The sequence below is a fragment of the Sylvia atricapilla genome, chromosome 1 (genome assembly GCF_009819655.1).
Source record: "Sylvia atricapilla isolate bSylAtr1 chromosome 1, bSylAtr1.pri, whole genome shotgun sequence".
NCBI classification, from domain to species: domain Eukaryota; kingdom Metazoa; phylum Chordata; class Aves; order Passeriformes; family Sylviidae; genus Sylvia; species Sylvia atricapilla.
The window spans coordinates 68,037,791-68,064,202 of NC_089140.1; the positions used below are offsets into that span (position 1 = coordinate 68,037,791).

The 26,412-nt window shown below is 38.1% G+C and overlaps 1 protein-coding gene across 5 annotated transcripts; it reads right to left on the reverse strand.

The window, feature by feature from the left end:
• Positions 1–1,186: 1,186 nt before the first annotated feature.
• On the reverse strand, positions 1,187–26,374 carry PRP4K (pre-mRNA processing factor kinase PRP4K). 5 transcript variants are annotated; one of them, XR_010744251.1, is made up of 18 exons: positions 26,282–26,374; positions 21,293–22,486; positions 18,228–18,401; positions 17,794–17,949; positions 16,981–17,062; positions 15,254–15,461; positions 12,784–12,857; positions 11,290–11,380; positions 10,762–10,909; positions 9,401–9,538; positions 8,071–8,224; positions 7,058–7,172; positions 6,421–6,572; positions 5,876–5,962; positions 4,946–5,223; positions 3,889–4,582; positions 3,283–3,369; positions 1,187–2,460 (listed from the first exon to the last, which is right to left on the reverse strand). XR_010744251.1 is itself a non-coding variant. In XM_066325272.1 (15 exons), the coding sequence occupies exons 1-15, from the start codon at positions 26,317–26,319 to the stop codon at positions 5,020–5,022; spliced, it is 3,015 nt and encodes a 1,004-aa protein (XP_066181369.1). In that variant the 5' UTR covers positions 26,320–26,374; the 3' UTR covers positions 3,681–5,019. The 5 variants fall into 5 exon arrangements, 1 of the variants encoding a protein (XP_066181369.1); XR_010744250.1 differs by having other exon boundaries at positions 3,889–3,934; positions 4,448–5,223; XR_010744249.1 differs by having other exon boundaries at positions 1,187–1,370; positions 2,415–2,460; positions 3,889–5,223.
• Between the last annotated feature and the right edge of the window lie 38 nt (positions 26,375–26,412).

Genomic DNA, 26,412 nt, shown 5'->3' on the forward strand with positions numbered 1-26,412 from the left:
AAAGGTCCTGTGTAGCTGCAGGTTTAAATTGGCTCTCAAAGACTTGAACATGTCAGAGTTTCACTAGAACTCTCTGAAAAAGGTCCATTTACTCCAACAATACAGAATTAGGGTTTTAACACGTTACTGGCAATCAAGAGTGCTTTCTTCTCTGCCTCCTTGTCCGCAGTAACCTTTGTTATCAACTCCTTTCTTTTTAAAGCTGTACAGACTCTCTTTGCTTATTAGTCTTGGTAGCTACTATCAGTCCCATTCTTCAGACTGGGTGTAGTTCAGGTATCCTCAGGGACTCCCCTCCTCTTTTCCTCTGTTGCAGTCTCACTTAAAAAGTCACTTCTGAGACTGAACCATCAACAGCTACTCTATCAGAAATAGCCTATTTCTTTATACCTGTCCATAAGAAGCTTTAGTTTCTCAGTAACTTAAGCCAAATGCTGAATCTTTTAACTCGTATTTTCATTATTTTGTAAATAGTTAGCTCATACCTACTTTATAGAAATATCTGGGCCACAATCATCAGAATCAATGTTTGTGACAAAATAATTAAGACGGTGAAGAATTCATTAGATAGACAATGGAAGGAAGGCCAAGGTTTTACATTTAGAGTAAGTACTGTTGTAAGTTAATTATCTACATATTTGGATGAACAAAACTAAGACACAGAAGTGTAGAACACATGTGGTAGTCTCACTTCTGTACCCACACACAAATATACTTAAATTAATAATGTGATACATAATTTCCAAGTTAATAAATGAAAACACACATGCCCTCCCACTTCACCATGCTGCTACTCCCCATCTATTTTTTCCCTTATAAAGATTAAAGATTAACCTGTGAGTATATATGTCTTCCCTTCACTGCAATACAATGAAATTCTTTCATCCCCTGACTCAATACAATTTAATACCTTGCCATAAAAGACAAAAAAAAGGCACAGTAAATGTAAAAGTGAATTTACAATTCAATCTTTGGAACTCTCAAAACTATTGGAGAGGCAACTTAACAAAAGCTCCATTTTACATGTTTAGGAAAACTTTTCCCAGATTCTCTAATGTCTCTGATATCCAAGGAGACAGCCCCACTCAAAGAACTACACTTAATTTCTAGTGCATTTAAAAATTGCTCATACATTTCACAGCTTTGCAGTAAGACTTGTAGGCACAACAGAAGACAGGATGAAGGAAAGTTTTAAGCATAGTTTATTAATTTCAAGCAATTGCCACTTCTCAACATCCTCCACCCACATTACAATTTTACACATGCTGTAGAAGATCCCTCTATCTCCAGCAGTATCACAGTCAGGTCTGCCTTCTGTATGGGGGTCAATATACACATAAAGGGTCTTCAGAGGTTTAATGCCACTTACCCTATGTATGGAGATAAAGTATTATTAAAAAGATTTTAAAGGAATCATTATCTTCTATTAAAAACTCTTGAACAGTAATTAATTTTTAAACTAAGTAGTATACACCAAGGTAATAAAAAACACATCCTAACTCCACAGTGCTGGAATCTCGTTTTTTCTGAAGGCTTGGAAAACTGAGTACGTTAAATGTGAAACTCCTTGTCACCACGAGGGAGAAGGAAACAGAAATCAGCACAGTAGATTTAGCCAAACCTTCCATGGGTAGGACCTCTAGCAAAGACATAAATTAAAAACTTGTGCTCAGGAGGAAAAGATAATTTATTCTCCCTATTTATTGGATGAGCTGAGAAATTGTTCCCTCTGTTGCACAGCTGTTCTTTTTGCACCCAGCCACAACCATGAGAATTCAGCTGACTGTAGTGGCAGCCACAGCTACTCTCCTCAGAGACCTTAGGCTACAGGGACAGGCACTACCCAAAACTGGGAGAGGGGCCTTAATAGTGTCAAAAAATCCTCAAGTCCAGAGGTTTTTGAAGCCAGAATTAAAGAGTTTTCTACTACTGTCAACAAGCAGTATCAGCTGGATCAGGGACTGAAATCCACTTTCTTCAAGTAACTCCTGCCAGCTATTCTCTGTATGGATAATTAAGTTTGACAGAATTGAAAGAAATAATGAACCTACTGAAGTTAAAGAAAAAAGTGCATCACCTGCTTAAATGTTCACTGGTCAACACGTTTATTTGAACAAAATATAATGGCCCAGGTTTTTTCCTAAATGCAATAGACTTTGTACTGCTCATTCTATCATTTTAAGAAAGCTACATTTAAAGAGTAATGCTAGTTTACCTACATTTAATTACAGTAAAAGATCTCTTCAGCCAGAAACAAAACAATCTATGTAACAAATTTTAATACAGCAAGTACGTTTCAGGAATTATCAGTAATGCAGCAGGGTTAATCAATTCTAAATTGAAATGCTGGAAACTAAAAGATTAAGACAGAACTAGATGAAGAGTATTTTTCATATCTTTTATAGGACAGAAACCTTTGTTCATGTCTTCTGGTAGCCTTCATCTTCTTTTGAGCTGCACCTACAACACAAAGAACAAGTAAACGAGCAACTTTATGCTTCTCCAGAACAGCTTAAAACAATTCTGTAGGCATTAAGGGGCATCTTTTCTACTGCTTTGTTTCTGTATCACCAACTCATTTCATTGTTTCATATTCCTATATTAATAAAGTACAGAGCAACAGAAAGAATAAGCTATTACTACATCTGTGTCATAGTGCCCTCAGAAGTGCTGCCTATGTTGTAAAAGTGCAAGTTACACTTGCTGTATTTAACTAGCAAGCAACTAGTGTTTCACTAAACATGAGAGCTAACTTCTTTCATTTCCTGTATGAAGAAGATACCTCAATATGTGGAAATAGGAAGAGATTGTTTTTTATCAGGAATTTTACAATATAAATTGAGAAGAGACAGGCTGAAGGTTCCAAATAGGTAAAGAAAACCACCCATCTCCTGCTTGTTTTCGTAGTTAGCTCATTACACCTCCTCGGTGGGGTATTCCCCACCAGCAGAATGACCTGCTTTGTGGCATTTTTCCTCATTCTTGAGTGCACTAAGAGTGCATGACTGTTGCCATTATGTACCTAGATGGATACAAAAATCCTTCTTAGTTCAAAGAATTATTCAACAGTACGTGAAACCAGTGGGGTTTTCACAGCCTGTCAGAATATATTAATAAAAAATGAAAAGATGAACCTCTTAACATCGTCAAAGAGAACATTAAAACAGCAGTATGGACCTGAAAAAGTTGTTTGCTTTCCTCACCCTGTATAACCAACTCAATTGTCTCAAGCTCTTTTAACTTGTTGCTAAATGTTTATCTACACATGCTGTCAGAAATAACCTTGTTAGGAAGGTGAAGTTGGTGTCTCAGCAAATCAGACCCATGGAGTAGGCGTTGAGTGGCCTGTGACTCGCTTTCCTTTTTTCTCTTTCAGCACCATCAAAAGGAAAAGTGAGAAAAACAGCACAAACATTAGTTAAAGCCTGAATTTAATCCCATGTCCTACAGGAATAATTTCATTACAATGAAAGCAGACAGACAGTATCTGTAGGGGGTTTTGCTTTGTTTTTAAGCAGGGATAATTATATATCCAATTAATATAGCCTACAGCTCTCCCCAAGATCATAACATTTATAATCCCTTTAATTAAATGATTAATAGGAAATGCAGGGGCGGGTCTTACAAATTACCTGATTTTACCATCACTGAAGACAGATTCTTTTAAAAATGGCTACAAATGCCTTGTTCACAAAAGACTTTATTATCTAATGATGCATACTGAAAACATACAGAAATCTGCATGGTCCACTTTACATGCAGCAGAACAATCTTCACTTTACAATAAGTAAGTGTCAACTGTTTTATGCAAGAGACAACACTTTAAAGTCACATTTCTTAAAGAAAAGCTTCATTTACAAAAGAAATAAAAGGTAAAGAAGCAATTACCGCTTTTAAAAAGCAGCTGCTTTGTTCAAGAGTGGAAGGTTTATGCCTGTATTGAAAGACAACATGATCACAAATAATGAAAACAATGAACAAATGAAACACTTTTAGCATAAAGCAGTACACTTTCAAAATGACATACAAATAGTTAAAAATTTCTTTATGTTGTCTATCTATCCTTTAGATATAAGGTCTTTCGAATGAGATCCCAACATATGTAATTACTAAATGAAAACTCTTCTGTAAGTATTGGTTCTATGTCATAGTGAACTGTATTTAACAAAATGTATACAAAGTCTATAGCAAGTTGATTAAAAAAACTAAAGTAATAAGAAACAGTACACTGAAGGCGCTCTATCCATCAAGTGCGCTCTCTCCCAGTTTTAAATGTGATGAACAGAACAGAAGTTGTAACTATGCCACGGTTGCAATGCCAGAAAATAAAACAAGATCATTTCTCAAACATGCAGGGAATTCTGCCACAATGCTATTGTCTCTCATTTGTCAGTTGTTCCAGTAAAATAACAGCTTAAACACCGGTGATGTTGATGGGTTAGCTTACCTTCAGTGTACTGAAAGTTGTACACAACCTGCTTTAAAAGAGGAGACCATCCCTGCGGGCAGGCTCAAGAAGGAACAGACCCCCTTCGGCACTGACTACACCAAGGGCATGCTGCTGTGGCCTGCACACACACACCTAGGAAAATGTGAATATAAACAGCATTTATGCTGGCCATTTTGTAAAGACAAAAATGAAGCCAAGTCTGCTAAAAACAAATCAACCACCCAGTATTACTGCTCTCTTTTTTTTTTTTTCTTTCCTTTTTTTTTATAACAGATGCTTTTTTCTTTTTATAATATATACGAACTGCAACCATATACATTAGCATTGTACTTTTGTGCAGTCTTGGCAATTAAAACAGTTCTACAGTGAAAATTTTCACATAAGACACAAAACAGAATTACTCTAACATTTCTAAAAGAAATATCAGCCTTGATGTTAATTCAAATGTATCATTTCTTCCTCAACTTTGCAGGGGAAATATTTATGTTTATATACATTAATAACTGCTGTGAAATTTCTTCAGTCTTTGTATCTTAATTAATCAAACCCTTTGAACTTCTTCATCTGGTTTAAATTTTCTCCTGGATGAAGGGGTGCTGCAGAGCCTGGTTGATGCTAATCCGTTTAGCTGGGTCTAGCATTAGAATCTGGTCCAACAAGTCCTTAAGCTGGTGCACTTTTTTACGCTGGTCTTCGGGGAGTCGTTGGCACCCAATCAAGTCTGCTAAGAGGTCCTTGGTTGGATTAATGGTGCTCATAACAGTCACTTTCTCCTACAAACACAGAAATGGCAGCCTTGTAGAACAGAAGTAATGCACAAACCCCCTATCCACCCCTTCACAGCTTTTCTGCAGGCTTGTCTCCTATCTGAGCAGTAACACCCTGCCCCCATTCGGCCTCATCAAGTCATCATGTGCAGAGAAAAGGGAGAAAAAACACTGTTGGGGGAGCGGCCACCAACACAGGTTCACACATGAACCTAATATTGCAGTTAACTCAGAACATGGAAGTCCACATGGAAAATTCCCATATCTGACCAGTACTTGGTGGTTCTTCCTAAATATAGTATGCCAAAATGATACCAAAATGATTAGTGACAATATCACCATATCATACTGAACATCCTTCTACAAAATGAAGGCAGAATTGCTTTTATTAGTAATTTAAGGATAGATTATACGGAGATACCCTATATATCTGCCACATTAAATTTAGATTTGTCTTAATCATGTTCCTACATCCTAGGAAAAAGAAAACCTTGTTTGCTATTTTATAACCACATAATCTGTCCATACTGCTGCAAAAAGACTTTCTAATAGTTTATAAAATCTTGATTTTAATTGGGAAGCCAAGGCACATTTGGAAGACCACAGAGTAGGAAAGCTGGGAAAAAGTGATGAATTAGTCAACACATGGAGGACTTACCCTCTCCGTCACTTTATCTACTTCTATATACATAAAGTTGAGGTTTTGATCAAAGTGCTGATCTTTGAACACACCTTTTCGAATCATCTGGAAAATGAGGAAGAGGCAAGAGTTTCAGGCAAGCTCTCTGTGTCTTACACATTTCACAATTAACATCAATGTCTATTAATTTACTGCAACATGAGTAATTTAATATTAATAAAAAATATCAAAAGGACAGGAAGAGATGTGGAGATTGAATGCAAAGATACAGGTCAAACCCTTTGAAAAAGGACACAGTATCTTTCATTGACTTACGCATTTTTTTCAGGTCAGTGCTTAGAAGGTTTCTGCTTTCACTTTATACTTAGTCTATGAAAAAGAAGCTGTATACTTTCACTTCATAAGATTTTAAATCAGTATAAATTACACAGTCAGAGCAAATTCTAGTACTTATTGTTAAGAAAAGACGTATATGACAAGAAACAGAATTCCAGGAGAACAAAGACTGTATGTTCTACTGATCATTAGAGCAGTTTCGTATATTAAGTACTTATTTTTCTTACCTTGTTTGGCATCTTTCCTTTGAGATCCATGGCAAGTTTCAACATATGATTATTGGTTTTGCCAGGAAACAGTATTTTTCCTGTATAAAGCTCATATAATGTGCAGCCTACAGACCACATATCTATACCATAGTCATAGATTTTTCCTATAACTGAAACAGAGCAATTCCAGTTAATTCCATAAAGGCAGACTTAGACGTAACATCACAAAAACAGACAGATGAAAAAATTCTGATTTGCAAACTGTATTGGTGCTGCTCTTTTTAGGAATAAAAAGCTACCAGAAAAGAAGAATGTAAATCTTTTAGCTTTTAAGGTACTGCCATTTTAGAAGGGGAGGATTTTACCTAACACCTAAACTGATCAGCTTTAAATTAGCAAAACCCAAGAAGTCAGAACAATACTCCTAAACTGAAACATAACTATAACCCATCAGAATGACTTCTCACTGAGCTGATCACCAACATACATCAAGAGTCACATGAACATGCCTTCCAAGTCTGAATTTTTGACAGCTATCCTATCTCCAGAGTCACGTTTTGCTAAGACTGGAGAATAAACTCAAGTCAAACTTTCATCTGCTAACACTGGCACTTGCTGGTATATGATAGATGTAGCTAATCCAAAACGTACTTACTGATTTCTGGAGCTCGATAAAATCTACTAACTAGATAGGGTGTGATGTCGTTATCTGCAACATGTGAAGCTGAGCCAAAATCACAAAGCTTCAGTATCGTTTTAGACTCATTCACCTGGAAGTTAAACATACATATCTATTAGCACTATTTGTGGACAGAATTGGTAACAGAACTGTAAAAGTGACAACACATTAAAGTCAGACACAGGAAAAACATTCAGCTTTTAAATTGGAAGTTCCTTTCTCTCTGTATTCTAAGAAAACTATAAAACTTGCTCAAACTGAAAGTGAGAGTTAATGTCTTCAGATCCTACAAAATACAAGTCAGTTTCATGCACTTTTCCCATAACAAAATATCCTTGGTGGATCCAGATTTCATTCTAGATACTGAAATTTCATGGATTTAGAGTTGCAACTCCAGTATCCGAGTACCACTTATAAAACAGCATATTAGTCACATCTCATGCTTACATAGTAGATTTTACTGCTGAGCTAGTAATGGGAGAACATTCTAGATAAGTTAAAAATCTAAGTTTGTCACGGGGATAATGTCCAAAAAAACCAAAGGAAACCACTGGATTCCTCTGATGCAGCTCTCACATCCTATCAGAAAAGAGGCATTAAGGACCTTTTCCCATCATCTTACTTACATAAAATCTCCATTCAGACTCAAACAACCTACTTCCATTTTGCAGAAAGCAATAACATTTCTCAGTTATTGCCGGGAAAAATTTCGAGTATTTCTCCTGTAAGACATTGTCTTACTTTGGAAAGTCTGCTTTCTATAAAGATAGAAGATGATGCATGTTTGTTTGAAAAAGATTTTATTTAGATGCCGTGTTGTATTTCTATCTTACTATTTATACCACAATACCATTTTATATCCAAGTGTGAACCCTTAAAATTTTCAGTAAATTTGACTTCACCTACATTAACAGAATGAAATGAATTTCAAATACTTCATTTTACGCTACAGACCATGCAAAAAGAAGTTTCAATTATTTATTACTTACCAAAATATTATCTGGTTTAATATCTGCATGTAGGATATTGCATCTTTTAAGAAGTTTTAAAGCCAGGAACAATTGCTGGCTATAGGAACGCACAGCTTTAATGTGGAGTCCAACATCTTTCCCATACTTCTTCAACACCTCTCGTAAATTCATACTGTTAAGGGAAAGAAAGAATTGGAAAGGGCTCAACAGAAAAACCGATAGTGGCCTCTGAAATTCTAAGGCAAACTTGAACAAACCACTTAGCTTCAAATGTTTTTTGAGAAATGTAGCATTCAACATTCCACTCTGTGAGCTACAGAATTGAAACAAAAACGTCAATCAGATCTGTCTTACACTGTGTACTTACTTACTACAGTGGATACACTTAGCTCAGAGCATACTTTCAATCAATATTGATATGAGAGGATTTGTAACACATGAACAGTGTTTTCTTAACAACTGTAAACCCTTTGTACTCATTTTCTTCAGAAATAAATGAAAAATTAAGTATGCAAAAGATAAAAGCTGAGAAGATTTTTTTAGTGCCTTAAGCAGCACATAAAAAGACCATCATTCCAGGACAAAAACATTACTGGATATAAATAAGGTACAAGTGTGTTATCATGGGATAGTGCACCACAAGACAATAATTTGTTCTACGGCTGATTAATGAAATATGATAGTAATCTCACAAAATTTGCATTGTTTCAGTATATAACTTATCTTTACCCCAAATATGGCAAAATTTAAAATATGGCATACACAGAAAACTGAGTAGGAATGGGAACTAAGGCAATTAATATATCTGATCTACCATAAAACAGTATCTATAATCGACCTGCCTCAAGAGTTTAATTACTTGAACAGAAAGTGAGCATGCAAAGAACCACTGTAACAATTTTCTCCCTGAGGCTGTTACTATATGACTACTCTTTACACAATATACAGCATTTCTTGAATCTTTCTGGGAATGCATCTTAATATAAACCCTTAAAACAAAGACTTATGAAAACTAATAAAAATACTGACATACGCGAGAAATCATTAAGAGTACTACTAGTGAGATGAACCTTGAATGAAGGTTCATTAATGAGATGAATCTTTAATACATTATCTGCTTTCAAATATTTTCCAAGCAGAAAACTCACAACAATGCTAAAAATAAATCAAAAATAGTTCAGTAGTCTGTAAATCTGTGCCTGCAGACAGGTTTTTTTTGTGTTGTTTCAAAGTTCCTTGCATTCTTGAATCTTGGCATTAGAACCAGGTATCAAAACAACAGCAAAAATCCAGAAAGGTAAAGAACACACCGTAGCATTCTACTTTTTACAAACACTTGTCATCTTACCTGAGCGGCTCAAACACCAGACAGAGATGTTGTTTGTGGTAGAAATGTCTGAACAACCGTAGACAATGAAACTTGTCATCAGGATCAGCATCATTGAGCTTCTTTAAAAACTCCAGTTCTTTTAGGCCAGTTTTTTGCCTGAAAACAGAAAAAAGTGATTATGACATGAAATCAGTTAAATTCTAATATTTTTTAAAATCTAAACCTTCACTTGTGTGGCTATAATTATCCAGGACTGAGAAGTGTCTTGCCGTTACTTAATGTACCACAGCTAAAAAACCAAAATCACAACAATTGTTTGCTGTCAGTGACTACACGCTGGGTGAGTTTATTTAATTCCTGGATATTCACCGTACCTTTGCAACCTACTTATCTTTTCCTCCTCATTCTCAGTTGCATGTAAGGCTAAAACTGGACTTTTTTTCTGTAATGTGACAAAAATTTCAAACAGCACTCACTTGAGAGGTTTACTTGTTTAAAAAACAGTATGCATACCAGTATTGAAATGTTTAAACAGAACTGACTATAGATTCAATTACACATCCAAGCTTATTACCTGTACAACATATCGAACTAAAGCAGTTTATCACCCTCCCTTTAGCCTTTAAAACTTTCTAGATCCTTATTCACATAACTAAAACAAATCCAGTTATACATACAATAAGACAACTTTTAAAACTTCCAAGGTAAAATACATGGAAAATATTTTCATTTAAGTTGTTACTAACAGAGGACACAAGAAATGACTGTAAAAATACTGCAGATGGTGAAAACGAGTACTGTAGACAAGTCAAGTCCTCAAATTACAGTTTAAGAGATCTAACTTGTTAACGTTCACTCATTCTGAAAGACCTCTTTTTATTTTTGTATTTCAACAGTGAGAATCCCATCTCTTTTTATATATCTTATATACCTGCAAATGTTTAGAAAACATACAAAAATAATTAAATGTATGGAGATCTTTTTATAAGTTGCAGATAGTCGACTGGGATCCAAGCCTGCCAAATAGATTTGGTCCATTGAAACAAAGCTTTTACAATTCACAACTTCCATCTCAAGAAATGTAGAGCTCATAATTAGCTGTAACCTTGTTTCTTGCTCTCACTGTTCCCTACAGTTTTGCAAATGAGAAAGTGCCTGATGAAAATGCAAGTACCCTTCTTCCTGTGATATCTGTAAAGAGGTGTGGATACATAGTCCTCAAGCGCTTCCCATTATCTGGCTCCTATTAGCAGAAAAGGCAAGAATCACAGCTGTGATCTGTTACTTCACTTGAAACAAAGGGAGATTCAAATCACATCATGAAAAACTTCCAACTGTTCCATGTGATTTATTACCATTAAAAAAACCCCATTACTTACATAAGTTCATTGTTCCTGATGATTTTCACAGCTACTTCTTGGTTTGCTCTGGCCATGTCCCTGGCTCGAACCACGTTGCTGAAGACTCCCTGACCAGTGTAACCATAGACATTGTAACGTTTGTCTAGAACTTCACCTATGTTAACACCTGAGGGACAAAACCAAGCAACTTCAAATTATGAGGGAGAAACGTAACAGAACTTTTCAAGAAAAACAAACCATTCTCTATCATTAGAAAGTATGAGGGTAAATAGCAAGATCCTTTAATTTCATGGTGTACAATGTTTTGTATCACTTAGCTTTGTGATGGGGAACAAATTATGGGGAACAAAGGGTGATTCTTTAAGTCTGGAGTCCTTTCAAAACAGGTTAAAACCTGCATGCTTGTTTCATCAATTACATTACACACTCAGAGAGGGCTCTGGGGTACATCTACATTAGAACATTCCAATACTTTTATACATGAGGATCTTCTCCACTCAGCACCCTCACTCTACCTGTCCTTGCTGACAAACAAACACAACTTACGGTAATAGCCCTCTGCATCTGTCCAGTTATCCCTGAGATTGGGGTTTTCTTTGAAGTCTTTTCCAAACCCAGCAGCCCTTAGACGGGCACTCTGAAATAAAAAGAAAAGTAACAGCTTTGTTTGTGTGCTCTGTATTCCTCTCTGACCTTTACTTACCAAAGCCCTTTCTCCCTACTGAAAAACTCTTCTCTCCACAATACAAACATTTATCTTTTGGGATAGAGAAACAATGTTATTTACATACCAGTATCTATGATATCAATGTTATTTACATACCAGTATCTGATGCCAAGGAAAGAGGATGAAATCAACCAACAGAATTATTATTAAACATAAATGGGCAAAGTTTCAATTAATACCCACAAGGAATTAATACAAGTCACATTAGAATGCATATTGTGGACCATCTAAATAAGACTTCTTATTTAAAGTAAATTGATAGTAAAAAGTTCAGCAATTTGCAAGGAAAAAAAACCAACTGTTTAAGCCTGAATTTCTGTTCATTAGATGCCACTTGTTTCACACTGGTATACACACTACCATAACACTTCTGCAACTGCTGCTGACATCTCCTAACAGACTGGGTAATATTTTAATCACAAATTCAAAACTATGAGCAGTAAAGTTTACCTTCAACTGAACAACAGTTTCTGGAAGGGGGAGCTGCTCACTTACAAGCCATATAAATCCCCACTTGTAACTTCAGAACTTTTAAAAATGCACCCTTACACACATACTACCCTTCAAGTATTCACCTTTTTCCAATTCAGAGGGATACCAGTGTTACTAGAGTAAAACAACCTATGCTGTATCTGCCATAAAAATTCTCCAGTTAATTTTGGTTTAAGTTAAGAAGAAAGCTCTTGTCTTTACTTATTTCTCAGTGTTGTGCATCAGCAATAATGCAGAGGACTTATGGAGAATGGCACATAAAATCTCAACGGCACTGGACTGCCAACATCTGAGGGTCACTGCTACATATTTAGAGAAAAGCCAATGAAACAGTGTTAAAACAAAACCAGGAAATTTATCTCTTCATCCCAAAAAAATCTCTAGACAAACCACCAGATTAGTCCAACACAGCATCATTAGCCAATTACAGTATCTTACACATTTTTTAATTAACCAAATATGAATCTCTGGAAAAAGTTAATATTTAGAACATTGCAACATGTTAACAATAACAAAAAGCTGAACTTATAAATAGATTCATGTTTTTACCACTGTGCCATTGTATTCGAATAGCAGGTGAGTTCCCCAATTGCTTACTCTGGTAAAATTGCCACTAATTTCAGCAGGTTTTATTTCACTGAAATACTAATTAAGAACTGCTTTGCCTGCCTTGGCTGAACCAAAAGATTAAGAACATACAAGTCACTCAGCAGCACTTTGTGCTTTTACAAATCAAAGTTCTCACAACCCTCAAGTGACAGTGACTCCAATAAAAATCAAGCAGAAAAATATCATCTATTTCATCTCCAAGAATTACCTACATCAAAGTATGCAGCGAACATATCATCTGATTCTGTGAACATATCGGGAGCTAGCAGCTTCTTCTGAGATGAACCTTAAAATGAAATTCAGATTACTCAACACGAAAAAGATGTCAAACAATAACTCTGTTGTCACTATAATTTGGCACTCAGCATTTTTACAAGTCTAGATCAGTATATTGGCAAACAGGTAGCTCTACTAATGTTTCTAGCAAATACCATTTCACATATTTCACATTCTAGAATATAAAACTCAGACTAATTAAGTTCTTCGAACAACTCAAAAATTTGTATCTCCTTGAAAAACAACGTGTAATAGCTTTCAAGTAAGCAGAGCAGAAAGAAAAAACTATATACTTATTATATGGTCCCTACAAATAAGGACTATATATACATATATAAATGTATAAAAAGAAGTACAAAATTACTATATATATATATAAAAAATACAGTCATGTTTTCATTACACAAGTTCAGGCTTTTCTGCTAATCACAGGATATTTTACTAAAACCTAAAGTTGCAAAGCTCAGAAGTTCTTTGGAAACCGTTTTCTCCAACTCTGCCAAAAAGGACCCAGTGTGCAGCTTTTTGTCAAACACAATGATTACTATTGTGTTAAAGAGAAACATTTTTGTTATGGGCAAGATTATCCCTTTCTCACCTTTTAATCATCTTTAAATCCCAAAGACATTTTACTTGCTTGATAAGATAAAAGCAAAGAAATATACATTAAGTACACATTAGTAAAAGCAAGAAAACTTCTAACTATTTCATTCATGCACACATTACAGCAGCCTTTCATGAACATGGCAAATTGGAGACCCTCCCTTCACTAGGCAATGGAGAAAAGTAAACAGTTAACTCAGCTCAGAGGCTTTAGGTCTCGTGATGCACAAACCCCTTCTATACCAAGTAATAAGACTGAAATCTGACGGCATGAAAAATCATCCAGCATGTTGATAACACTGTTTCAAGGTATTGACCTGTCACCTGACACTTGTGGGGAGGCAGTTCATACTACGGTTTTGAGCTACAAACCCTTCTAGAAACTTCCTCAAACTTTCCTCTTTGTGCCAGTTACCTGTACTGGGCTACAATGAGTTATTGACTAGTTTCTTAGCAACTTACTACTCTGGCCCTCTAAGAGATCAGATAGAAATAACAATTTGCTCTTGCAGAGGAAGATAGCCCACTGGTTTCAGCTGTTGTTACAGCCACCTCCAGCCCAAAATTGTACCACCCAGACGTGAATGTAACTTTTAAAACCTTTTTTACATGTCTGTGTGGAAAATGCCTATGTAGTTAAGACTTAAATTTTCATATGTTTTAGATAAAATTAGAGAGCAGTACATGTTTTGACAAAATAGGAAAAGCACGTCTCTAAGACATAAGAAGCCTAAATTTGTGGTATGCAAAGAAAGCACTAAAACGGTTCTTTTCACTGATGTTGCAGGAGAACAATCTGAAAACACACAGCTCAAGGGAACACCGGGATAAACTACAGAGCAGTACAGCAGTCCCAAAGAGATGCAGCTTTATTAGCTTGAAGAGAAACATCCACTAGAGACAGTGTATTCAGCCCCCAAAGATACATGTAGCGCAGGACATGAAATACAAGCTAACTGCAACTCTCCCTCAGAGGGGCTGGGCAGGCTCCATAGCCCTCGTTAAACATTGCTATTGCAATTAAACTGTAGAGAGAAACCAAAACAGCTTAAACTAGCTCAAGTATGAGCACACTGCAACTGCTCTGACTACTTGGAAGATGTACAGAAATTTTCTTTGAAAAGACAAAAAAAGGAGACTTTCAAAAATACACTGAGAGGTGGGAGATGTTCCACATTCCTTTTGCTGCAGCTGGAACAAGGCAGGTTTTATATCAAAATTTATTCCATTTCAACACTGCTGTACAATAGAGTACATGAAGGGGGAAAGAGAAAGGAGGTATCCACTTCTGCAATTAGCTATGCTCCCAAAATAAACTTACTAACAGTGACCCTCAAAAGCTTTAATCATTCTAAATTACTACAGACCCACCTATATTTTTCTGTCACCAGTGGCTTTTACCAACAAAAGTTATAAAAGGAGCATAATTTCCAGCTCTCAGAAAATAAAGTCTAGGACTATACCAAGCTTCTAAGAAAACAACTTGTCTAAATGAAAAATTTGGAAGGATAATTCTTAACCATAGAGACAGACATCATTATTTGCTCTTCCAAATGTAAAGTACAAATTGTGTTAAGAGTTATTAGAAATACAGAGAATATATTCCACTCATATTATCCCTCCTAATGAGGAAGTTCTATTTTAATGCTAAGTTTTAAGTACCACAGTATTTGTGAAAATGTTCACAAATTCCATCCAAAAAGTCAACCTACTTCCTAGTCTGGAAGAATGTAAGTAAACTAATCCAAGTGTCTGAGCTTTGATAACTTGCATAATACTCATAGAGAGATTTCAGAATCTTACCATTGTTCTGTTCTGTCATGAGGTTGTGCTTGGCTTTCACTGATGCCTCAAATGTGTCCACATTTTCCCGTTCATACTCCTTAACATCAGCAGCAACTCTTTCTAGGATGTCATCAGGAGAATTTGAGCGACTCCGGGTACTACTCTGAGGGCTGCTTGGTTCAGATGGTACAGATATGTTACTGTCTTCTGTCTGCCCTTTGTATTTCTAAAAAGAAATTTAATTTTTAATCTCACTGTGTACACCTTATCACAGTTTCAACATTTTCATAGCCACTCTTTCAATGTTTGGGCTTTCAGCTGAAATATTAATCTTCGCTTTCATAATCACCTATGTCTGTAAAGACAACAGATTATTTGCAGAATGGGATACAACTTCTGAAAATTCAGTTTGTCACAACGCACCAGGCCTAGACCATAAGACTGAAACATTCATGTGTGCTCTTTAGGTCTTTCCATTTCTATAAAAACAGATTACTGAATATTAACTATTTGGTTATGCACAAAATGTCAGCAGCAACAAATTTATTACTAAACCTTCCTGGCACACAAACACTGAAATGCAGTCTTTGAGGAAAACTTAATTATTTTATATCCTACGTTCCAGAGTATTTCCACGTTTTATTCATTTTACGGTACAGAAAAGTGCTTTTAGATTCAGTTTTTTATTTCAACTGGAAATCCTATTTATTCATTAGTTGTGAAAAATTTCAGAAGTGCTAAAAAACTTCAAACATCACCTTCACAATTTTTGTTACCCTTAAGTACCACGAAATTATACAGATACCACTTCCTATCCCAAAAGGTCAAAATCAAGATGAAGAAATGCTGCTACCACTCAGCTGTCAAGGTTGAACTATTCAATAATACAAGCAGAGTTTTTTCCATTTAGGGAATTCAGCTCTGCAATTTGCTTCCAGCCTGCACCAACATCAGGTGTAACCAGTCTTTAAAAATAATTTATATGGTTTGGCTCAATCATAGTTCTGAAGGCTTTTGCAATGAGCCTTGCACAAAACTCAAACCATGAGCAGTATTTTTAGTGCTATTTAAAATAAGCAGTACATTAAGGCCAGTGATTTTAGTACCTGATACTAAATAAATACTCTACAGTATTTTGCTTGCTATGTTCTAACTGTGTGCCAAATCCCACCTTTGAAAAGAGAGAGCTGACCCACATTGCACAATGACAGCCCTTTTGGCCATGGCTTCTTTCAGGGGTCTGGATCACACCTTATCCCTGTGATTACTGTTACCTTGGCACCTGGAGTAAGAAGTTCATGCAACTCACACGTGCTTTTAGGGAGGAACCCGTGGCTTTACAAAACTGCAGAAATTGACAGGGACAACTTCTACTTGAAACAAACTGACCACTTAGGTTAATGGATGTATAACTTACTGCTGCACTGAAGTTATTGTATCAGTGATACAGCTACAGAGAAAACTTAGGAATGAAGATAACTGAAGAACATTTTTAACCTGTCTTAAGACCATCAAAGAACGTTTAACTGTAGCAAAAAATGACTCACGGAAGAGTCACTTCAGTTTTAAAAGCAATGCTGTGACAATAGAAGTGTACTGTTTAAGAGAGACTAACATTTACAGTGAACTAACTGGAAAAATACAGCAATAGGAATTACTGTTGTAATGCAGCAATAGGCAAAGAGCCTTCCTTTACCCTGACATTTTACACTAAAAACACAGAATTAGTTCCTGTAACCACATACCTGAACAATTGCTTGCCGCTGTAATCTCCTTTGTCTTATCTCTGCTTCTTCATCTTCTTCTTCCAAATCAAAATCTTCAAGACTACAAAAATACAATTTTTTTAATATAACTTCATAAGCATATAATTATCTACAGAATTTTACCAAGTGCAGTTGCTTGGCATATAAAGCACAGAATATTTTAAACAATGGCTGTTCAAGTGACTCAGAAAGCAATGGTGCAGTAAATCCTCACTGCATATATTTACATTTCCTTACAAAGAAAACTTATCTCTTGGTATCTTATTGGGACTTTCTCCATTCCATTTTAAACTGAAAACAATTAACAGCTCTCTTCTAAAAGACAACAAAAAAACCTTGCTCCTTTTCATTGCAGCATCGTTTTTCCTTAATAATTTGATTAGAATGCCTACTCTTGCACATTTGAATAGGCAGATGTTTCGGAAATAAAAACACAGTTTGCAGACAGCAGTTAATCCTTTCAGCTATTTAAGTTTTTTCACAAGCAGTAAGCTTTAGTAATCACACCAAAAGTTTTCATAAGATACTGATCAAGTCGAATTAAAAAAACCAATGATATATTCTCCCCTTGGGTCTGCTCACTAGCCAACAGGTCTTGGTATTTTTTTGCACATTCCAAAGTTTTTCATATTCTCACAACACTAATTTGACAAGATTGCAAGTATAAAGACATGATTATGGTTTTAGGTGACAACTCATAACCACACCACGACGAAAAATGTTAGTTCATTCTTGATATCAGTGGAACTGCAGGTTATAAATAATCAGTGTAAGATAAAAACACAGTCTTACTTTTCATCTGATGAAGACTCCTGTTCAGCTTTCATGCCCTCAGAAAGACTACCTTTAAATTTGTCTTCTTTAACTTTGCTTCTGCTCCTACGCCTATGGCCACCACGTGACCTGGACCTCCTTCGAAGGCGAGATCTACTTCTCCGGCCTCTATCCCTGTGTATGATAAGAGCAAGAGATTTGGATTCTGGGGGGTTGTTTCGGTTCTTTTAAGAAAAAAGGAAAATCTTTCCAGAAAACATAAAGGCACACAATGATTCCAAGTAATAAAACAATTTAATTCATGGAGGACAAAATGAATTTAACTGTGCTAGCACATATTAACACGGACAAAAAAAAAAAAAATAGCACGGTCTTTTCCCACATAAGATAGCAATCCTTATTTTTCCTGTGATATCTTACAAAATACACTGGAAACCACAGGGTGTCTTTACCTCCTCCGAGGGGACCTGCTCCGCCTTCTGGGAGATCGGCTGCGTCGCAGGGGCGTTCGGGATCTCCTCCTGATGGGGGACCGAGACCTTCTTCTGGATGGGGACCATCTGCTGGGCGGGCTGACATCCTTGGATCGTTCACGCCTGGACAAAATGTCATCCCTGGTCCGTGTTCTTAAACCAGAGGAAGAGAGTGGTAGTAAAAATCAGGAGCAAGCTGAAAACAAAAAAGTCTGCTCCCTCTAAAAACTCACTTGAAAAATCTTACTGCGGGTGAGGGACCACCAGATGGGCTTCTGAGGGAGGGATGGATAAGGAGGCTGCAGAGCTGGCTGCCCTTCCTGCATGTCTCTCCCCAACCTGGTAAGTATGTGCCCATACAAAGGTCTAGTGCAGGATAAGTCTGGAAACAGCTCATTAATTACTACCACAAAGCTAAGAGAGGTTTTAAAACAAAGCTTGTGTTTAGGTCTTACGTAAATAGTGTCCTGTTTTCGTGTTTACCAGAAAGAGTACTGAAACAATACATAAATCCCAAAATCTTATTCTTGAGAATTATTTCACCAACCTCCCACCATGCTACTGAAATTTAGGCTTAGGACCGTGCTACTTCACAGTAGTGACAATAATGTCTCTTTCCATTTGGGCACTACAACTGCATGGCTTCGACATTTCCCACATTCTAAATCAGCAGATGAAGACTAGAATTCTTAACTAAAATCTAAACTATCTCTTCTCAAGTTAAAAAAATAATTCAAGTCTGATACTATGTAGACTACTCAAAATTTGTTTATTCTTTCCTACAGATTCACAATTATTCAAGAAAAAATCCTTGATGGGATTACTACATTAAAAAGCTTAACTGCATGACAGCAAGAGTTCAGTCAAAAACTGGAAAGAATGCAAATTAAAAATTTAACAACTACTCTAATGAGGCTGCACTAAAAATTGGAAAATATTTTCACATTATTTCAAAGGAAATGTTGCTACTCTATTTTTTCTCTGCTCCTTATTTTTGATTTTTTTTAAATCAAGTTGGAACAACTTATTACAGGTATTGTATCTCATCAATGAACAAAGTATCTTGGGTCTGAAAGACTAATTCCACCCATTCTGCCATTTTTTCTTTTGTTTTGAGACTGCTACATCGATTTCATTTACCTTAACTACGAACAATGATCAGACATACAGAACTGATGCAAAATAGTAAACAGTGAAGCAAAAGGAAAATTCGTGCACGTGCAGAGGCGGTTTCTACAAGGAATTACTGTACTCAAATGCTGGAGTAGGCCAATTACTTTAGCCCAACTATTTTATATTATGTTCTTGTGAACAGTATTACGTAAAAAGACACAGCATGAAGAATTCCAGGCTTCCTGACTAACAGAGTGGTAGAACTGCCAAAACCCAATCAAAATATCTGTTACAAAAACGAAATTAATTCAGAGATCACAGGGATGAGATAAAAAGCAGAAGACTATTAAGAACTCATGGTAACATCACATAATGAGTAACTCCAAAGACCTAAGGAGTGTCTTACAAGATTAGAACACTGGAAACAAACTTGAAAAATGAAATTACTGGGATTTTTTTTTGGTTAAAACTGCTCATTAAAGCTCCTGAAATTCTCTGGCTGAGTAATGACATGTAGTTAAAACTTGAACACAGGTGGAATTAATTCAGATGTCTTACAAGGAAAGATTATTCCTACTGATCTGCAAACACCTCCAGCAGAAAATATTTTTGTAGTCCCCCACTCACATGCTGCTCACCACGCAGTTACAGGAGTGTGAATTTGACAGCAAAATTCTAGACACATGCATCACTTGAAATAAGTGTCTAGACAACCAATTCAAACTGGCTGCAATGCAAGCTGTCAAGAAAAATGAAAACTGAAAGATGCAAAATGTTGCAGAGGAAGAGTCAACTACTATGCCAGAAAAACTTGGTGGTTGGGTCGATGCATTCCTGATTCACCAGAAAGCAGCCAGATAAACTGCCAGCATTTACAGTACTTGATCAGGTTAGCATCACAGAGGCCATTCTCCAAAATACCCAAAGATACCCCACAGCTGAAACCAGAGTAACCTTCAGTGATTCAGGCTGAAACTTTCACATTTTTAGGTGCCTATTCACTAAGCTTTGTGGTTCCAATTAATTTTAAATTCATACTTCTTTCGGACTGGGTGAAGCTAAACCCAAAACCCTGATATGAAGTTTTAAATTATTTATTATCCAATGCTATTGTCCATCTGACTCTCAAACTTCTTACAGTTAATGGATTAATTTCCAAAAACGAGTACACTTATATTGCTCTTGTCTTGGAAACTTGCCACCAAGACATTGCTAGCTTTCAAATGTCAAGATAACTGCTTTCATAGGCCAAATTTGTCTTTTTTAAAAAATGCCAAGATGACACCAATACACACTAAACAGATTTCCACCCTTCTCCTTTAAGTGTATGCAAAATATGGTAACTACATACAGCAGTCCAATGACAAAAAAACCCCACTAACAAATGAAAACCCACAATATTTTAAAGGGAAAAAAGAAGACTCTGAGAAGGACGTCTTGATATAAAAATTTGCCTACATTCACTGACACACTGACTTCTATCATTAGGGCTTTTTTTGAGCGGAAAGAGGGGACAGTTACCAACTTTTAGCCAACACTAATATGTAACACTGGAGAGAATTCTCACTCCACAGAAGTTTCGGAAGGCAACAGAACTACTGACAAAGAAACAAACAGAAGCCAAATTCTGAATCCAACCAGAAATAAAAAGAACACAGCTATAAACTTGTTCCCAGTAAGGGTGTGAGCAGCAAATAACTTAGCACTTTAACAACCACAAGACGAATTTGCATATCTGACAGCTGGGAGGAATAGTTTTTAAAAAAAACTCAATACAAATAAATAAGTAAGCTCATGATACAACATACAATCTGATTACCTTTTTTAATACCTATTTTCCCAATAAAACAAGGAGATAGATAAGCACCAGACTAGAAGACAGTTCATCCCATAACACATTTTTGTGATGGCTTAGGACACCTTTAAGTTACCTGGGAGAAGACAGACGCCTCCTTTCTGATTCTCTTCTTTTCCTTTCTGCAGATCTACTCCTCACTCTTCGTACTGGAGACCGGGTCCGAGAGGGGGATCTGCTCTGTTTGGATCGACGATCATTGAAGAGAGGGGATCTGCTTCTTCTGGACTTCTCACGCTGTTTGGGAGACAAGCTTCTCCCTTTGGGGCTACGGCCAGGTCGTCTAGGGGACCTGTTTTCTTTCCCTGAAGAGGCATCTTTAGAAGGAGATTTAATTGGCTTTTTTTCTTTGTCAGTCTCTGATCTCCTAGGTTTTCTATCTTTGGACCGTGATCTTCTATCTTTGGATTTGCTTCTTAGTTCTGCTGGAGATTTAGATTTTCTACCACGATCTCTGCTTTTGCTTTCATTCACAACTGGAGACTTCCTCCGGTCTCTTGATTTACTTTTATCATCAGCCTTATTTCTATCCTCTGGAGGAGATTTAGACTTTCTGTTTTTCTCCTGCGATCTCCTCTTAAGTATTGGAGACCTAGATTTCCTTGTCTGATCTTGAGACTTACTTCTCTTATAAGGACTTTTGGATTTCCTCCTTTCTTTTGACTTGCTTCTAGTAGTCTTCTCTTTGACTCCATCAACTCCTGCCTTGGCTTTCTTTTTGTCAGATCTGTGCCTAGTCCTTTCCTTTGATTCACTCTTACTTGCTTTCTTGGAACTAGTTTTATTGTCCACAGGTTCTAATTTCCCCTTAGTATTTGACTTTGTTGTAGGTCTTGTTCCATTTCGTGCTTTTTCATTAATTTCCCCCTCTTCTTCAGATCCTGACTCGTAACCTTGTAATATTAATCCCATCCCAGACTGGACTTTTCCTTCCATTAATTCGTTTTCAAGTTCAGCTTTCAGCAATGCTCTTTGTTTTTCTAAGTCTTCCAGAGGAGCCAAAAAATCAATTTTAGTTCTTTTAGCTGGTCCATCTTCTTTGTCAGAGGCATCAGCCACCTCTTTCCATTTATGTTTCTTATGTTTGTGTCTGTGTTTATGTTTTTTGTCCTTATCATCTTCTGAAGAATGTTTATGTTTCTTGTGTTTACTTCGGTGTTTATGTTTCTTTTTTTTGTGTCGGCTGTGCTTGTTCTGAGGTTGGTCTGCCTCCGACACTTCCCCATTTTCTTCATTCACACTTTTTTCGGATGCTTCAGCATCCTCAACCCTGCAAAAATAAAGAGATCAGTACTATAAACTCACTTTAGTCCTTTTTCCCATGTTAACTAGATGGCCTTTTACGACAGAAACTAGGTGGCATTTGTTTACCTACCTTTGGGAAAATTAAAAATGTACCACTAATTTAAGTAAGTTATAACAGCAGATACAATTCCACAGGAACAGAATTACTAGTAAATAAAGCTGCGGAAAGAAATGAGGAACAGACAGCAAATGCACTGACAGAACCAAACGTGTGGATGGAATCAATGCTTAGGCCTTTACATTCAACTCTGACCTATCTGTTAACAGCATACAACAGTACTGATATGTACTTGTCAGCCCATCATCATCTATGTCACTTTCTGCTCCACTCCAATGCCTAACCCAAGTTATGCCTTTTACAAGTATTTTCAAGTGGCAGAAAACAGTTGTGCTCCAAAGATCAAAATCTATTTCCAGGTATGATGCTGACCACCTTATGAAACTTTCCTGCAAAATTTCACGCAGGAAATTTTGACTAACGCTCTAAGCTGCCATTTTTTTTCTCTAAGTGTACACACCTGTTAAAAGAATCAAGAAATGTTCTTACACATTTATTTTATTTACGCAATACGGGGAACACTATTGAGGAACAGGATAAATTAAGGAAGCCTAATTTCAGAGCAGCTTTCTGATAGTATGCAGCAGAGTAGCAGCTTCAAAAATATGTGGTAATCTTGACACCTGTAAAATGCCATTGACCAAAACAGCTGAAAGTAAGTCTATAGTAGGTTATTAAAATAATAATATACAGTGATTCTTCTAAAAAGAGTATTTTCAATTAACTATCATTTCTCCAAATAGTAACTTCAAAAAATACAAAATTCAGTCCTGATGGTACACATTCCCTTGTATTATCTTCCACAGCCACTGAATCTGGTGCAGCAATAGGGGTTTTAACAGTGTTCAGCAAATGCCTCTCAATCTCCTTCAGAACATCAGCTGAGTTACCGTCTGTGGTAATACAGACATCTGCCTTTTGAAATAATTTTACAGGAGCCAGAGCTCACCTTTCTACAAACTCACCCCACGTAAACTACCGTTTTGAAATTCTCTAGTTACCGTTTTAATAACTTAAACACGGCTCTTTGCTGTATACTAAGCCTCATGAGGTGAAAAGAAATCCCCCAAACATGACAGTCAGGAGCAGGGGGTGAGCTTACACAGAATTGTGGAAATTATCTTCTGAACTCTACTGGTTTCATACAAGAGTTGTTTCTGAAGAGTATGATCAGTAATCTGATCCAATAAATGTATCAGAGATATTCTAAGCCAGGCCTAAAGGACAGCACCTCACTGCGAATTTGATTAGTGTCTTCCTAATCAAGGACAGGATCTTCAAGGAGTGCAAAGCTACTCTCTCCTGCTTCAGTTAAGGCAAATTCTTGTACTAGTACACAATGCTGACTTTTCTGCAAAGTACACTTCAATTATTTGCTAAAATCGTTAAAACTTTGGTGCTATGAAATTATGAACTTCCAAAAGGAACAAATGTTTGAGTTAAAAATATAAAATATTCAGAGACTTAACTCAGAATGCTGCTTCTCTTTTACATTTCTATTACTACTTCTGCTTACTCAAGGCATACAGAAAGGTGTTTTTCTTAATTGCTACCTCGTGACATTACACACCAATATGACAAGAGAATATCAGAACAAAATACGAAAAACTGGCTTAAAAAGAGCATATTTTATCTTGCATTTGGCATTAAAAAAAATTAAAGAAAAAGTATTAATTGCAAAACTTCTTCCTTGGATCTGCCATCCCAAACAAGTCTGCCTGTGACATAAGTGGGGAAATGCAACAAGGTGAATTTTAACGCAACTACATGGCATTCAACATTGCTTTTAGTTGAATCCAGGATCCTGTATAAGCTCCCAGTTAACACATTAAAGGTACTTCAAGACATTATAATAATATTAAAGATAATACAAATCACATCTGCTCCAAGCTGTTCCAGGGAAGTCTTCCCTTTCTTAACAGTAGAAAGCGACACCAAAATCCTTAAGGAAGTTACTTTGTTATTGTATGTATTTTGGAGTTACGTAATAACCTCATCCTTAATTGTGGAAAAGCCAGCTGGTAGCTAAGGTGCCAAATGAGACACATCACCCCAGCAGTATCTGGGGCCACTACAGGCTGCCAATAAAAGCGCCGGCTGTCTTTGTAACACAACAGTAAAATTAGATACATTGACATGCAAAAAACAGTCAGAGTTTTCTTCATGTACAGGGATACATTTATTTCAAGTACTTTCATTAGACTGTGGATAAACTTTTACTTCAGTTAAATGCTTCAGAGTTATAATGACATGGATGAAAAAATCTTTTAAGAATATTTTAGAAGGTGATGAGGCATGTCTACATGTTTAGGTGCTAATGACTTTAAACAGAAAGAAACTGTGACATGAACTTGTGATAGGAGCCCTACTTTTCCTATTTTTAAATTCAAGGAGAAGAATTACAGGAAGTTCATAAGGATGTGCAGTGATTTCACCCTTCTTTTTCTTCATACACAGCTCCTACCATCAGCTTCTACCTTATTACTTAACTTTCTTTCTACAACACCAAACGCTATTCCTCATGTGCATGCGTTTTACACAGCTCACATATACTCCCACTGCTTTTCCTCGCCTGTTTTCTGCTCCCAGGATAAACAATAAAATCAAGCCTCAAATCAAAACTCTTGAAGGAGAAAAAAAACCACAGAAAGCAGCTCATACGGCTAAAATACTAATGTAGTAAAGAGGAGCGATAGAGTAAGCATTAGATCGCTAACGCCCAGCAGAATTTCCAGACGACTGTGTCCAGGAGCTGCTGAGCGCGGGCAGACCCAAACCCCACGGCACTAACCGGGGCGTCGGGGAAACGCACACCCGGGAGCCCCGCTCCGGCGGGGAGGCGGCAGCCCGATCTTCGCTTCCCAACGGGAGCCGGGACTTGCCAGTCATTTCGAGGGCTGGAAGGAGGGGCTGGCGGCAACAAATCACTTTCAGCTTCCACCAGCACGGGCACTTTCTACACCGCGAGAGCGGCCGGGGCCCGGGGGAAGGAGGCGGGTTCGCCGCAGGGCGGGCAGCGGCTCGGCGGCCCCAGGGCAGCGCCGCGGCAGCCGCCGGCCCGGAGCCCCCCGGCCCCGCTGGGACAGGGTGTGTGGGGGCGTGTGTACGCTTGACTGGCGGGGGGATCCCGGGGAGCGCCGGCCCGGATCGGCCTCAGGGATGCCCGAGCCCTGCGCGCCCGGGCGGGCAGCGGCCTCGCAGCCACGCGGAGGATGCGCATCCCTCCGCCGCGTCCCTCTGTCCCACGTCCCCCGCGCCGGCGGCAAACGCGGCTCGCCGGCGGCAATCCCGGGTCCCGGCGGCCGGAGCGCCCCCGGGGCGGGAAGGCGCACGCGGGACTCCCGGGGACACGCGCCCGCCGCTCCTTCCCTTCCCCCTCCCCCCGCGCGGCCCTCCCGAACCCACGGGCGGATCCAGTGCCCCAGGCCCCGCCGGGCCGCCTCGCCGCGGGGCCAGCGGCGCCTACAGCAACCCCTCTTCCCCGGAGCGGCCGCCTTCCCCCATCCTCCTCTCCGTACCCCCTTCCTCCTTCTCCTCCTCCTCTCTCGCCACTTCCACCCGGGCCGCTTCTCGTCGTCCCCGTCCCGTGTGTGTCTGTTCCCCGCTCCCCAATCCCCTCGCCCGCGCTTCTCCCTCCACCTCCTTTCTCCTCCTCCCCAAAGCTCCAGGCGAGGAGCCTCCCCCCCTCCAGCCGGTCCTTACTCGGGCTGTCGCTGCTCGGGCTCGGCCGCGGCGGCCATTTTGAACTTCCGAACTCCTTCGCTGCCGCCGCCGCCGCTGGGAGGGGCGGGGGGAGGCGCGGGGCCGGAAGTGAACCCCGCGCGCGGGGCCTG

Excerpts from the sequence above, each read along its gene's own strand:
- PRP4K (XM_066325272.1), bottom strand. The coding sequence starts at position 26,319 with ATGGCCGCCGCGGCCGAGCCCGAGCAGCGACAGCCCGA. Across the intron at positions 10,910-11,289 it reads AGATGCAGAGGGCTATTACC|GTGTTAACATAGGTGAAGTT; the intron begins GTAAGTTGTGTT and ends TTTGTCCCTCAG. Across the intron at positions 5,224-5,875 it reads TAGATAAAGTGACGGAGAGG|GAGAAAGTGACTGTTATGAG; the intron begins GTAAGTCCTCCA and ends CTGTGTTTGTAG.